The 14,572-nt window shown below is 40.6% G+C and overlaps 2 protein-coding genes across 3 annotated transcripts; both read left to right on the top strand.

The window, feature by feature from the left end:
• The first annotated feature begins 215 nt into the window (after nt 1-215).
• Nucleotides 216-6,713, top strand: LOC125885768 (CMRF35-like molecule 3). 2 transcript variants are annotated; one of them, XM_049571536.1, is made up of 8 exons: nt 216-267; nt 363-409; nt 722-1,051; nt 4,078-4,377; nt 4,521-4,613; nt 4,824-4,919; nt 5,016-5,071; nt 6,079-6,713. In XM_049571536.1, exons 2-8 carry the CDS (start codon nt 367-369, stop codon nt 6,226-6,228), a joined length of 1,068 nt encoding a protein of 355 aa, XP_049427493.1. In that variant the 5' UTR covers nt 216-267; nt 363-366; the 3' UTR covers nt 6,229-6,713. The 2 variants fall into 2 exon arrangements, with proteins under 2 accessions (XP_049427493.1, XP_049427492.1); XM_049571535.1 differs by lacking the exon at nt 216-267 and having other exon boundaries at nt 274-409.
• Nucleotides 6,714-7,543: 830 nt separating this feature from the next.
• On the top strand, nt 7,544-13,889 carry tekt4 (tektin 4). The gene is made up of 7 exons (XM_049571330.1): nt 7,544-8,165; nt 9,388-9,458; nt 9,563-9,706; nt 9,817-9,903; nt 10,016-10,151; nt 11,540-11,694; nt 11,777-13,889. The coding sequence occupies exons 1-7, from the start codon at nt 7,638-7,640 to the stop codon at nt 11,988-11,990; spliced, it is 1,335 nt and encodes a 444-aa protein (XP_049427287.1). The 5' UTR covers nt 7,544-7,637; the 3' UTR covers nt 11,991-13,889.
• The last annotated feature ends 683 nt before the right edge of the window (nt 13,890-14,572 follow it).

Genomic DNA, 14,572 nt, shown 5'->3' with positions numbered 1-14,572 from the left:
TCATGCATGCCCATGCAAATTACAAGCTACAATGCATGTGCATGTTTACAACCAGTGAAGCATTTAGGATGCAGACTGTTTCAGGATAAGTGCTATTGTGTAAGTGAGATGTTCGTTACTGTGTGGTCTTTTACCAGCACTGAGAGGACTAAATAGGGGGTTTGCAGTGTGTGAGGAGTCATTTAGCTTTATCAAACCTTTCCCCTGAATGCAGATGTGGAAACATTCGGTGTGCTAACGCATACTGTGGGTTTAATATCAACCCACGTGAGACTTTTTTTTGTTTGTCTAACAGTTCACACATTCACTCTGATGCGTGACTGATTCGGATCACATTAGATGTGGTTTTTGTTTCTCAGCAGTAAGATGAAGATGGAGAGCCCCCACAACCTGCTGTTCCTCCTGTGCAGTAAGTGTATTTGCTTTGTTGAAAGAAATTTGAATACAAATATAAGATTGCTTTGACTTGGCAATGTTTTAGCCTATTATAATCAGTTTCATTAACACAGTACATGTAAAAATTAAAAAACGCCAGCAACAAACATGCTCCAACATGCTCAACTTAATCTTGACTAAACTCAAAATAAATGATGTAGACAACATGTACTTTGAGTTTTAAATTTACATATGTGCACCCGACTTTAACTATAATATATTGATATATTACATGAAGACTTTTTTCCAGCAGTGTTTTTTATGTTCTGTTGTCTTCTTGCTGCAGTCCCTCTGAGTTGTGTTTCTAGTGCTCGGTTGATCCATGTGTCTGGATATGAGGGGAGAGAAGTAAATGTATCCTGTCCCTATGGAGGGGGTTTTGAGTCTTATGAGAAGTACCTGTGCAAAAATGATTGTGGCAGCACTGGTGATGTTCTAATTACAACAACACAAGCAAAGAGGAACAGGTACTCCCTCCGTGAGGACAAACAGAGACGAATCGTCAAGGTGACCATTTCTGATCTGAGACGTACGGATACTGGGACATACTGGTGTGGGGTGACAAGGGCTTTTAAGGATGTCTACCCTGCTGAAGTAAAACTGGAGGTATTGCCAGGTAAATAAAGATATTTGTATCACTTCATGATGCCAATTTGCTATGATATGCTATGTTGTATGTCACATAGCTGCCCACATTTGATAATTAATAGTATAAAAAAGTAATTAAAAGATTGTTTTGTATTGTTAATAATTAATATAATGCAAATAATCATACGTCATATTGATTTACATCTTAATCTTGATCTCAATATGCCGTTAACCGTTTATTTGTCAAAATCTGACTGTGTTAAGTCAAACTATCTCTTTAGAGTTTTCCATATTGTCTTTTGCTGTTTTTGTTTATATATATTACCTTATACAACTCCACTTTGTTACCTTTCTCAGCAATAAGAGGAACTGCACTATGTTAGGAGTTAGTCTTGCATGCGTATTGCACATTAACACTTATGCACAATACAATGCTGTATAAAATTCTGTCCATTGTGTGATTCTGTTTCCTATACAGATTAGTTTAAATTCGTGGATGGTTTCCCTCCAATACTATATTTCATTTAAGTCCTATTTTAGCTCTAACTTTATTTTATGTTACTGTTGTCAGATAATGTCACTGCTCATGTCTTGACCGTTTTTGTTTCATTTAAATGATTGTTCTTTACAAAGTATTATTATCTTTTATGTTTATTGTATTTATTCAAAAAGAACAAGCGCTAATTGGAAATCAACACAAACAACTTGGCTAATAATAGTAAACTTTATTTATATATCACCTTTCATATCACAATTACAAAGTGGTGTACAATAAAACTAAACACATTTAAAACAGAAGGTGATAAAATGTCATAAAATGTCACCAAAGTAAAAGATAAAATAAGGAAGGCCAAAACTAAAATCAAGATAATAACTGGGGGAAAACATCAATAAGATAGCAATAAAATAGACAGACAGCTCAGACAAACTCAGAAGTACATTTTTTGGAAAGACTTCAACAAGCCAGTGACTCAGACAGCCTTATCTCCTTAGGCAGGTCATTCCAGAGCCTCGAGGCCCTGATTGCAAAAGCTCTGTCCCCTTAAGTGTTCAGTCTGGACTCTGGGGCAAGCAGAAGACCTCTGCCCCATGATCTCAAACTACGCAGAGGTTCTTAAGGGACTAACATGTCTGAACTGTAGTCTGGAGTCAGGCCAAGAATAGTCTTAAAAGTAATACATAACATTTTAAAGTCATTCATAAAACAAACAGGAAGCCAATGTACAGAGGCTAAAACTGGTGTGAATGTGGTCTTGCGTCTTGGTTTTGGTTAAAAGCCTTGCCGCTGAGTTCTGAACAGTCTGAAAGTTTTTGATTAAAAAAGGAACAAAGGCTGTTGCGATAACCATGAAACAAAGAGATAAATACATGTATACAGTTTCTGTATCTCTGAAATTTAAACTAGAGCTTATTTTAGCAATATTTCTGAGGTGATAAAAGTGTGATTGGACACGCTGAGTGTCATGCTGTTCAAAACATAACATCTAACATCTAACATTCCTGCAGCAGGCTGTATGTGTTGTGACAGGTAACTAGTGGATGGCAGTATCTGTTTTACATTATTATTACAAGGATTTCTCGTTTATTAGAAAATTTAACAACAGTCCTGTAGAGAGCTCAGCATGCTGAGGTCAGCAGGTTTAACAGGGAGGTACAGCTGAGTGTCATCCGCACAACAGTGGAAAGAGACACCATGTAGATGGATGATATCACCCAAGGGGAGCATGTATAATGAGAACAAGACTGAACCCAGGACTGATCCTTGAGGCACACCATAGTTGATGTTGGAAATGGATGACAAGATGTTGTTGATGGACACACAAAATTTCCTTCCTGTTCAGTTAAGGGCAGTACCAGAATGAAACTTATTAAATATGCTGTTGTTTTCCACAGCACCGAGAAGCTGCTTTGAGACAATACAAACAATAAATAATATGGTGTGTTTAAATATATGGAATGCTAGAATGGTTGTTTAATTTTGATGTGTTCAAGATTGCCTTTTTTTTGTAAAAGCCTTCAAGAAAAGGCAACACAATTTGTTTAATTTTTTTTTTTTAATTTTATTTAATTCTAATTTAATTTAATATACTTTATTAATCCCCTGAGGGGAAATTCTTTTTTAAAAATTGGTACTTATTTTGATTTTCTTCAGTGCTACATGGTAAATGAGTGCTCTGCACATTGTCGATCCTTGATCTGATTATGTAGAACGCTTTCGTTGAGCCCGGTTTCACTCCGAAGTTGTCAAAATCCAGCGTTTGGGCAGTGACTTGCAGCGTCAGAATCCAACAAAAAAGGCATCCTTTAGCGTCAGCATGATATTCGGCCAGTTGCTGTTATAGTTTAACAGCACTCGGTGGTGTCAGGGGAAACCCAGCAGGAGAAGAATGAAAGTTAAGGCAGCGGAAGTCCGAATCAGCCAAGTGGAAAGGGTGGTGGATAGGTCCAACAAACACTGACCTTCACCCAAGAGAGCGGTGCTAGCGTCCTGTAAGATTCCAAAGCCAAACCCTGTTCTTCTTTCCTAAACCTAACCACATGCTTTTAGTGCCTTAACCAAACCATGTGTGTTTGTTGCTGAAGGAAAAAGAATATCAATTTGCGGTGCTGTACTGACGTAGTGCGTTTTTTGAAAGAGACTGTATGTAAACGTTAAATTTCCTGTGAAAACAGAAAAGCATTTTAAAAGAAGACATTGCATGTAACAGGCAGAACTTCACACAGTGTCCCAGAATGTCATCAACCAACACACCCAGGGTACTTTTCACGTTACGTGGAAAGTCCATGACCAAAACGTCAATATGGGACAAGGTCGGAGTGAGAATGTGTTGTTTTGTTGCTTTGCGCCATCGTCTTTTCTTTTGATGTTGTTTTCCTTTTGATGGTTTTTTTTTTCTCAGTAACTGTAACTCTTTTCTTGTCATCTCTCTATTGTTTAATAAAGCTATAAAATGCCTAAAAAATGTATGGGAAAAAAAGGAAAAAATAGCAGATATGTTATTAGTTTTTTAAATAATTTGGCTCATACTTTTTTATTTTTTATTTTTTTGATAGAATGGTGCTGTGTGAAATCAAACAAACTGAGCGGCATTGTGGGACGTCCAGGAACTATGCAGTGTCCATATCCACTACAACACAGGCATAACAGGAAGTTCCTCTGTAAGGGAGACCACCGCAACAACTGTACAGACATGGTGACGAGTCAGAGCAGGTTCACGCTGCAAGATGACGTTTCTTCCAGTTCTTTCACGGTGCTGATCACGGAGCTGAGAGCAGGGGATGCTGGGACATACTGGTGTGGTTCAGACTCACAGTGGAGTCCTGCTGACTACACACAGATTCAACTGTCACTAGGTAAGACTATGAAAAGAGCAACAGAGAAACCACACGGCTGAAAAATGAAAAATAAAAGTACTTTTTTCTTCTTTTTGTTCATGTGGAAATAAATAGAAAATTAAAAATAACAGCATTCGTAAGGATCTTTTTTTTTCTGACAGTCATTCCACCACTGACCAGCACTGTGACCCCTGACATCACTGTAGAACCTGTTGGATCACAATCAACACATATCCCTGACAAACACATCAAAGGTATGTGTGTCTGTCCATATGGCGAGCCAACTATGAGCTGATATCCTTATTTAACATGAAAAAGGAACATGAAACAAATACTGAGAGCTCATTCTGGGTGTTTGGTGCCACTTCTGCTGTTTAGTGCTTGAAACTGTGATAACACACAGAGTAGAAGACTAAATATGTGTTTTCAGGAAGTGTACTTCACTTTGTTCTTTATTTTTTCAGATGTTTCACCTGTTCTCGTAGTGGTTTTTGTTGTACTTGCTGTACTCCTGATATTGGCGTTTACCCTGGTCGTAATTTATAAATGCCACCGGAAAGGTACAGTATGCATTACACACAACATGCTCAAACACACACATTTATACTCTCTATCTATGACTCCATACATTGTGTTGTGTACCTGTGTGTCTCCAGGACAAGAAGTCAGCTTGAGCAGAAATATAACAAAGACTGCTGAAGCAGAAGAAACGGTGGGTGGGACCATAAGTGTAGATTTCATGCAAGGGACAGGTCCCCTTCAATATTTACGTGTGCATTTGTGCCCCCAATGAAAACATGAAAGTAGCAGAGGCCTTTTATGTTGACCAAATTAAAGACATTTACACAATCAAGCGAGGCAGTTCAAGTATCTTGGGGTCTTGTTCAAGAGTGAGGGTAGAATGGAGCTTGAGATGGATTGGTGGTTTAGTGCGGCTTCTGCAGTGATGCAGGCGCTGTGCCGGACCATCGTGGTGAAAAGGGAGCTCAGCCGTCATGAGCTCTGGGTTGTGACCGAAAGACTGTGATAGTGGCTCCGTGGGGTGGCTGGGCTCAGCCTTAGAAGTAGGGTTAGGAGCTCGGACATCCGGAGGGAGCGCAAGGTTGAGCTGCTGCTCCTTCATATCAAAAGGGGTCAGTTGAGGTGGTTTGGGCATCTGATCAGGATGCCTCCTGGACGCCTCCCGTTAGAGGTGTTCCGGGCACGTCCCACTGGTAGGAGGCCCCGGGGCAGACCAAGAACAAGGTGGAGGGATTACATATCTCATCTGGCCTGGGAACGCCTTGGGGTCTCCCAGCAGGAGATGGAAGGTGTTGCTGGGGAGAGGGATGTCTGGGGTGCTCTGCTTGGCCTGCTGCCCCATTCATTCGGTCTCATTCCCCGGTTGCCAAATATCAGCATTGTGGGTTGGTAGTCTGGCTGAACCGTTAGCACAAAGTATCGGTATTTGACGATCTGGGAATGAGACTCAACAATCAACTGTGTTCCTCCAGAGTTACAGACAGCACCTTTCTCAAGCAGGTCTCAAGTCAATAACACCAAGTCCAAGTCGAGTTGAATCTTTCATCAATGTTTGTCATGCAACTCTCAAGTCCTCAAGTCTGTGACCTGAATCTGACTCGAGTCTCCTAACTCTGGCACTCAGCTAAACATGCCACACATTTAAGTGTAACTGTACCTGTTTGTTCATCTGTGTTTAATTTTTGTTTTTATTTTTAGATGTATGAAGTTCAAGGAGATGTAGCGTGCTCAACCATGGGCTCCTCCAAGCAACAGAGCATGTTGTACCATAACAAGGCAGGTGAAGACCAACAAGAGTCTGTGTATCAAAATATCACCAGGGCAGAGGGTATCTACTGTAATCTGTAACAACAGCTCAACAGTGTCTGTATTGTCTCAGAGAACAGCTGACCCACACATTCATGTCTAATTGTGTTCATACCTTAATTGTCTTGAACAGATTGGCCTTTGTGATTAATCTACACCATGAGAGATATTTGGTGCTGTAACTCATATTCATGGCTTTATTCTGATTTTGCTCAGGCTCTTTTACTTTCACATTTATCATGATTTCTAAGTGTTAATATAACACTGTCTGTTCATACAGTCATTCTGCTGATGTTTTGGGGTCGACAGGAGTCTAAGCTCAGGACCCACGGTGCTTTGGTAAACTAAAAGGATGAGAAATTAAACACTGAATTATATAATCTAGAAAAAGGGAAGGCAACCTGCAGCTCTGCAGCACCATGCGGCTCTTTAGACCCTCTCCAGTAGCTCCCTGTGGCTTTGAATTGAATTATCTGGAAATGAATAATGGTTTTTTTTTAACATCGGGATTTTCATTTGTCATTGTAGTTGGCCTAAAGTGATTACTGCATTCTACATTTGTAAAAATGTGTAACATATACATCAAATTAAAAAATGTTTGAATGTTTCACTGACTAAAATGTGTCATATGTCTACGACCTGGTGCCTTTTCCTCTAAATTTTGCTAAATGTTAGGCCTGGAGTCTCTCTAAGTCTTGGAGGAATATAGAGGATTTAATAACCTGTTGACAGATTCATTTGCTTTCAGCACCAATGCTGCAAAGTGAAAGTACTGAATAATTATAAATAGCCCACTGCAGAGTAGCCACCTTGTAGTAAATTATATTGATGCTCATTTAGATCTATTCATAATGTTGATGGGCTAATTTAGACTTAATGATAACTAAGAAATAATATCTATCAAATAATGATAAATAATTACCTTTATTCAAATATGTTTTGCAGCTCCAGACAGATTTTTATTATTATTTTTAATTATTTTATTTTTATTTATTTATTTTGGCCAATAATGGCTCTTTTAATAGTAAATGTTGCTGACCCCTGGTCTAGAATAAGAAATGAATAATAGGGACAGCAACAGCCCCAAAAACACAGGCTGGGTGCAAAAAACAAGATGTAAAAAGGTTTTATCAGAGTCTAACACACACTTGTCTGTTGTTATATAGGTCTAGTTTGAGTTTGAGTGGACCCAGAGGCTTTTAGTCCTGATGATCCCATTAATATATATTCTTCTCTGTTTACTTAATTAATGACCGAAAATGCAATTTAATCCCTGTCAGCTTTAATACTTAGTTGCTGCAGGAGCTGCTCCTGCCAACAGGAGTAACCAGGCAACACCAAACAAACATACAGCTGAGTCTGTCCCAGGACTGTGGGTCCTGTGCATCACAGATTCTGCTTTTAATTTAGGACAAAAGCTGCTTAAATAAGTTGTCTTTAATTGTTAAAAAATGAGCTCTGAGGTTTTAGTGTCAAGGCCACACTATGACAGCAGGGCTGTGGCTCAGGGGGTCCCGGAGAGAGAGTCCCCTCTGGAGCCGGATGTCCCGCAGCTGTCCTCGGGCTCAGCCACAGCCGGGTACCGCTCAGCTAAATACTCCCCGGCTGAGTGGTTCAACAACTACCACAACATCCTTCAACAGGCCGGTGCCGACCAGCACGAAGCCCGGAGCATCCAGAGAGAGTCCAAAACTCTGTGCCAGAACACCGAGGCCGCCACTTTGAAGACCCAGGCCCAAGGAACGCGTCTGCTGGGGGAGAGACTGCAAGAGATCCACTACTGGAAGTCTGAGCTGCAGCGGCACATCGACCAGCTGCAGGCCGACACGGAGGCACTGCTGGCGCTGAAGACGAGGCTGGAGAAGGCGCTGGACGCCACCGAGACTCCGTACGCCATCGCCACCGATAATCTCAACTGCAGGACCAGAAGACTTGGACCAGATCTGGTCCGAGACACCGTGGAGGAGGAGCTGTTAAAGGTGACCACTGGCTTCAAAATAAAGTTTAGATCATGGGTGTCAAACATATGGCCCGTGGGCCAGAACCGGTCCGCCAAAGGGTCCAATCCGGCCCACTAGATGACTAGACTAGAGGTGCCAGGTTTCAGGAGCAAGTTAAACACTGCATTGCCTGATTCATATGAAATTCTGCTTCAGATGCTTTTCCACTTTGACCCGAATACAGTTCTCTGATATAACAATGAATACTTACTGTGGCCATGTTTATATTGAACAAAAACAATATTGTCAGTCAGCAGCTTCAGTTCAAAATCATCTGTATCAGGAAATGTAAAGATAATTGCACATGTATTGACAGTGAGAGGTAGACTGACTGAACGTGGAAAAACTGAGACTGTTGAAATTGCACTTATTTTTCTTAAGACATCTCAGGCTGTTCATCTGTTTTGTAAAAGGATGAACGTACTTGTAATTCTTTATACAAAGGGAAAATATTGGGGCTGATGTTACTTACAGGTTATTGTGCGGTTGACAAATAAAGAATAGTGTATTTATAGATAATAGGACAATTATTATATAACAAGTAATTAAAATTTAAATATAATTATTATAGAGTGAGTGTTATTTTAATTGATATATGACTAATAGGGTATATAAAAGATATACAGCAAATATTTCTTCAGAATGAATTAAATTAAGACTGTATATGATAAAGACATATTAACATGTCAACAGTAACACAATCTTGACTCACTGATACTCATTATGGGATACTTTGGGAATGGACACCATACCATGGAGACTGATACATATTGTTAGGATGCTATTTTTTCAAATTAAAATGATAGAGCTGCAACAGTTAGTCAATGAATAGATGATCCGGTCAAGAAAATAATTTTTTGAACCATTTTGCTTATCAGTTTATAATTTCAGGTCCATTTTCAAGCAAAAACTACAACTTTTTGATCACTGCAGCCTCTAAAATTTGAGAATTTGCTAATTTCCTGACATATTTAGGTTTTATCTTTTAACTTTTAAAAATAGAAAATTGAGATGCCGTTTGATGTGAGATGCGTTTTCTTTTTTTTCTAATGTTCTGTTGACCAACTAATTGATCGAATAATCAAGAAAATATTTTGTTAAGTGTTTTACAGCGAATCCAGTGTAGACGTGCAGCAACACCAGCAGAGGGCTCACTGGGACATGCACTAACCAGAGGGGTGTGTGTGTGTGTGTTTCGCAGGAGGTGGACTTGATCAGGAGCGTCCAGGCTCTTCTTAAGAGAACTACATCTCAGGTTGTCAGTCAGATCAAGTGAGTGTCAGAACTTGTTTCCAGTGTGTTAAACTGCCTGACTTGCAAAAATATGCTGTTAAGTTTGAAGCTCTTACTTTAGTGTGTGTCTGTGTGTGGATCAGGATGAACAGAGATGCCAAGCAGACGTTAGAGTTGGACTGGTCTGATAAGTACCAGGCCTACAACCTTGATGACCAGAGTGGAAGATACACTAACATGAGCCCAGATACACAGCACCACCCCAGCTCAGCCACCATGCAGGACCAGTGAGTCTTTGTGTGTATGTGTTTCTGTGTGTAACACCATTTTCAATACTTAGCAGTACATAAAATGAGGAACAGTGAGCACAACTTTTATGTCTTCTGGTCTGCTGCAGGGTGAGTAACTGCGCATCATGGACAAAGTTCACACAGGACAACCTGTCCAAGGCCATGCAGGAGGAGCAGGCCACCAACAGTCTTAGGTGAGAGCGAGCTGTGGTTCAGACTGTGTGTGATGGAGGCTGCTGTGAAGGTGACTGTGACGCATCATTTAAAGGTTTCAGTGAACATCGTGATGCTGTTTGTGTGTGTCAGACTGCTGGTGGAGCGAGTGCTGCAGGACACCACTGAAGACCTGAGAGTCCAGTGCTCCACTGTGGACCAAGCCTTTAGCCAGCGTTGCACGGAGCTGATAGAGGCCAAGACCCAGCTGGAGATAAGGCTCGCAGAGGTAACTGACAGGCACACTCCAAGAAATATAGGTGGCAACTCGAACCATACAGGGTTTCCTCAGCTTGTCCCCGTAGGAGAGCCGTTTTTGGGTCTGGGTTGAATCTTTTATAATTTTATAAATATTCCACCTAGAGCCCTTTCAGAGGGTTCCACCTAGAGCCCAATAAAGGGGTTATACCTGGAACCATCTGTGAAAGGCTCCACCCAGAACCCTCTATGAGATAACCTGGTAAAACCATCCTGGTGACGTAAACTTCTGAAGACATGCAGGCTGATTCTTAATTGCCTGTAGGTGTGACTGTGAGCATGAATGGTTGTCTGTCTCCATCGCTCTTTTTACACAGACATCACGCTATAGAGCTGCTATAAAGCCCCCTCTTTATGCCACCTTTCCATTTTTATACAGAACCAAACAATGGCAGCATCACCCGACTCCAGTGTGTAATTTTAGACAGCATGCCGGCATCGTGTAATCCAAAGAGGCGTCACGGCCGCAACATGTAACACAACAGCGTCAGTTTCTAGTGTGACATATATAACAGACACATCTGCAGCGCTTTATAGACAATAACAATGGCATGAACTTGACAATCACAGTCATTTACTGTCCCTGGTGTATGGCGGCTTATCTCATCCTCTGCTCGGAGGGTTAGGAGCTCCTGCACTTCAGGAGTTAGTCGCTGACTGCTACTTTTTAATTAATCTCCCCGGGTGGGGCACATACATAACATATCGTCAAAACATCACAGCTGTTCCGCCCATAATCCTGTCCTGCCGGCTGTTGTTTCAGCACTATTACTACCTGCTTTCCTGGCTCAGAGGCTAGACGACTCGATCCCCCGGAATTGAAACGTTTATACAGAACGGCAGGCAGAATAACCTCACAATATTCCTGCCTTCAGCAGGCAGTGTAAAAGCAGCTTATGTGTCAGCCCTGCAATGGTCTGGCAACCTGTCCAGTGTACCTTTCTCTCACCGAATGTCAGCTAGGATAGGCTCCAGCCTCTCCGCAATCCTAAAAAGGATTAACAAATATGTATAATGAATGAAAGGTTACCCTGGGCTTAGGGAACCACATCAAGAAGTCTTGAGCTTCAAAGGTCCGCGGCTGATGTGGTCCAGCACAACCCACTTCACTCCTGGTTCACAAGCATGTGTTTAGGGGGTGGAGATTTTGTGAAATCAATGCTACTACAGCCTTCACTATATCACTGGTTGGGAACCAAACCTCCAAATTAGAACTGAATACAAAATGCCAAGTACCAGGTACCTGTGAGCAAACAAAATATCTACTACGAAGGACACAAGTAACTTGAAACATGGGTGAACATTGCATATTTGAGGGTGAGGATCTTTTAACACCCATGTTTTCAACAATCCTTGAAGACCTTGGAGCAGATTGGGGCCCAGGAGAGGAACATTGTGGCCCTGCAGCAGGCCATCCACAACAAAGAGGCTCCACTGAGAGTCGCTCAGTCCAGACTTTATACCCACTCCCTCAGACCCAACATGGATCTCTGCAGAGATGAGCCCCAGCTCAGGTACACATACAGAAACACGCACCATCTCATCTCTATTCTATCCTTTTTCTCTCTTCATGATGTCTGCTTCCTGTGTCTTCAGTTTGGAGGCGGAGGTGAGGCAGATTGATGCCACTCTGGCGTCTCTGCACCAGCAGCTGAGTGAGGCCAGAGGCTCCCTGTCCCACCTGGAAGAATCGCGCATTACTCTGGAGAAGGACATAAACTGTAAAACCCACTCACTGTTCATTGACAGAGACAAGTGCATGACTCACCGTAAACGATACCCAGCTGTCTCCACACTGTCAGGATACTGAGGCCGACGAGTGTTTGAGTGGAATTTCCTTTGTTTCATTTCGTTGTTTAGTCTCTTTGTCGTGCTGTGTTGTAAGAAGCAGTGATGTATCATGTCATCAAGGAAGCCTGAAAACTCAGCAGTTAAAAACAAAATTAATAGTATTTCAATTCACCAAATAATTAAGGTCCAGTGTGTAGGATATAGGGGCATCTATTGGCAGCAATGCTATATAATATTCATAACTATGTTTTCATTTGTTTAGAATCACCTGAAAATAAGGATCATTGTGTTTTTGTTACCTTAGGATGAGCTGTTTATATCTACATATGGAGCGGGTCCTTTTCCACAGAGTCCACAGTGTTGTTCTACAGTAATCCAGAATGGACAAACCAAACACTGGCTCTAGAGGCAGAGGTTGAAGGCATACTTAGATCCCAGATTCATATTTTATATCATTCTTCTCTTATAAATTTATTGAACATGACATCTCAACAACACCTTAACAAAATTTCCTCAAATTTTCACTTGGACTCAACAATGAACTGATTGGACTTAAGTGGTCAAAAGTCAGGGTCAGTGTGACCTTGCATCTGTGTCATTCTCGTAAATGTGGTATCTCAAGAACACCTTAAAGCAGTTTCTTTAAATTTGACACAAACGTCCACTTGGTCTAAGGAATAAACTGCTTGGAATTTTGTGGTCAAAGGTCAAGGTCACTGTGACCTCACAAAATATGTTTTTGGCTATAACATAAAATTCATATGCTAATTAAGAAAAAACTGGGCAGAAATGTCTGATAGGATAAAAAAATGAAGAGATGACATTTTACATCCAAAGGGTAAAATATCAGCGTCACTGTGACGTCATGTTGTTCTGCATAAAACACCTTTCTGGCCATTATTCAGCATCATATCTTAGGTACAGAAGGGGGGACACTTGGTCAGATACTTCATTGATGACACTAATCTTGGGTGTCCACCTTGAAACTGTGCTGATCTTCTGTGCTGTTTTGTGTGAAGTATCCATGTTTTCACAGACATGGATGTAACCTGTAGAGAAAATTGACTGGTGCAAAGAGGCACACAGCCGCATGGTGGTAATTCTAGTTTATGAGATGAAAAATAACTGATGTACCTTACAGTTTGATAACTGAGTCCGTGTCTGCCACTGGTTCTATATGTAAATTTTAAAGTCACTGATTTTAATAACTGATTTATTTGGATGGTTGCACCTTCTGAAATGTGATGATTGATATATGACATTAAATTAAATGTAGTTGGCTTTTGGACTGTTGGTTGGACAAATAATGACATTTGCTTTGTCTCTGGGAAATTTGGAACATCAGTTTTCACTGTTTTCTGATGTTGTATTTGCTTAGATGTAATAATATTATAATGACAATAATCAATGGTTGGAGCCCTTGTGTAAATTAAATATTTATTATTTTTGATGATCCCATTGGCCTTCCACTGGTGCATCCTGAAAAAAATATAAGATAAAAATAAGCAGTTTGTTCTGTTCTTCACTGTCCTGTATTGTGGAGTGCAATAAACTCTGCAGCCTCTAGAGGTCCCTAATTCTTAACTCTTTCTACTAAAGAAGTTTTTTGTGTCTTCCAGAGTCCACACACTTCACGTCTCCTGTCTCAGCAGTGTTTGTGTTTCTGTTCATATTAAAGCAACAAAGAATTGCAAAAATCATGACAGTATTGCTGCACATTAACATAGATTTCCTTTCATTTACATGAAGAAAAGGCAGGAAAAGAATTTACTGTAGTCCGTTTGTGTTTGCTTGTCTGTTCTGAATTTGCAGTCTGTTTCTTTTGGTCGCACAAGTTGTGAATCTGTTTCTAAGTTTGCTTGTGTTTTAATAGTTTGCAGCACTTTTTGTGACAAAGGTGTCAAAGTTGTGATATAGATGTTCCTGTAAAGTTTATGACCTCCTGGATCACCTGGTGACCAAAAATGTGCACACAAAATTGCCTCATGGATTACACATAAATTGTCATAGAACTCTTCAAGCTACAGTGCTGCTGTTATATATCAGACTGATGTTGTACAATAGTGTTGATTTACTCCACTAGAGTAAGCTCTTGAGCCCCGTCTCCTGTCTCATCTCATACAGAGTCTTACTTCACAAAAGAAGCATACAAATTTAGTGTAAAAATACATATAAGATAGATACATGTGAGATAAAGTGGTAAAATCACACATGTTAAGATGTTCCAGTTAGTTGCTGCCTCTGAGGCGCAGATATTGATATGTATGTGAAATGAGTTTTAAGACCCAGCCATCTACTCCTGTTTATCTGCTGCGCTGCACTCAAAGCTACGTGGTACTGAGGAAAGTAAAGATTAATAATATAGTATTCCAGCAAGAGTGATATGAACACACAGCCCTGCATCATCAAAAGGAGCTTCTTGACTTTTAAAGGGCCATTCACCTCAAAATCAAAAATACATATTTTTTCCCTTTTGCCTTTAGTGCTATTTATCAGTCTAGATTATTTTGTTGTGAGTTGCTGAGTGTTGGAGATATCAGCCTTGGAGATGTCTGCCTTCTCTTCACTTTAATGGAACTAGATGGCACTCAGCTTGTGGTG

This window comes from Epinephelus fuscoguttatus, linkage group LG3 (genome assembly GCF_011397635.1).
Source record: "Epinephelus fuscoguttatus linkage group LG3, E.fuscoguttatus.final_Chr_v1".
NCBI lineage: Eukaryota > Metazoa > Chordata > Actinopteri > Perciformes > Serranidae > Epinephelus > Epinephelus fuscoguttatus.
This window is presented reverse-complemented; position numbering and strand designations above follow the sequence as displayed.

Bases quoted from the DNA above. Each gene is read 5' to 3' on its own strand.
- LOC125885768 (XM_049571535.1), top strand. From the start codon at position 340: ATGTGGTTTTTGTTTCTCAGCAGTAAGATGAAGATGGAGAGCCCCCAC. The intron at 4,378-4,520 runs GTAAGACTATGA...TTTTTCTGACAG, and splicing joins ACAGATTCAACTGTCACTAG to TCATTCCACCACTGACCAGC. The intron at 4,614-4,823 runs GTATGTGTGTCT...TTATTTTTTCAG, and splicing joins CCCTGACAAACACATCAAAG to ATGTTTCACCTGTTCTCGTA.
- tekt4 (XM_049571330.1), top strand. From the start codon at position 7,638: ATGAGCTCTGAGGTTTTAGTGTCAAGGCCACACTATGACAGCAGGGCT. The intron at 8,166-9,387 runs GTGACCACTGGC...TGTGTTTCGCAG, and splicing joins TGGAGGAGGAGCTGTTAAAG to GAGGTGGACTTGATCAGGAG. The intron at 9,707-9,816 runs GTGAGTCTTTGT...GGTCTGCTGCAG, and splicing joins TCAGCCACCATGCAGGACCA to GGTGAGTAACTGCGCATCAT.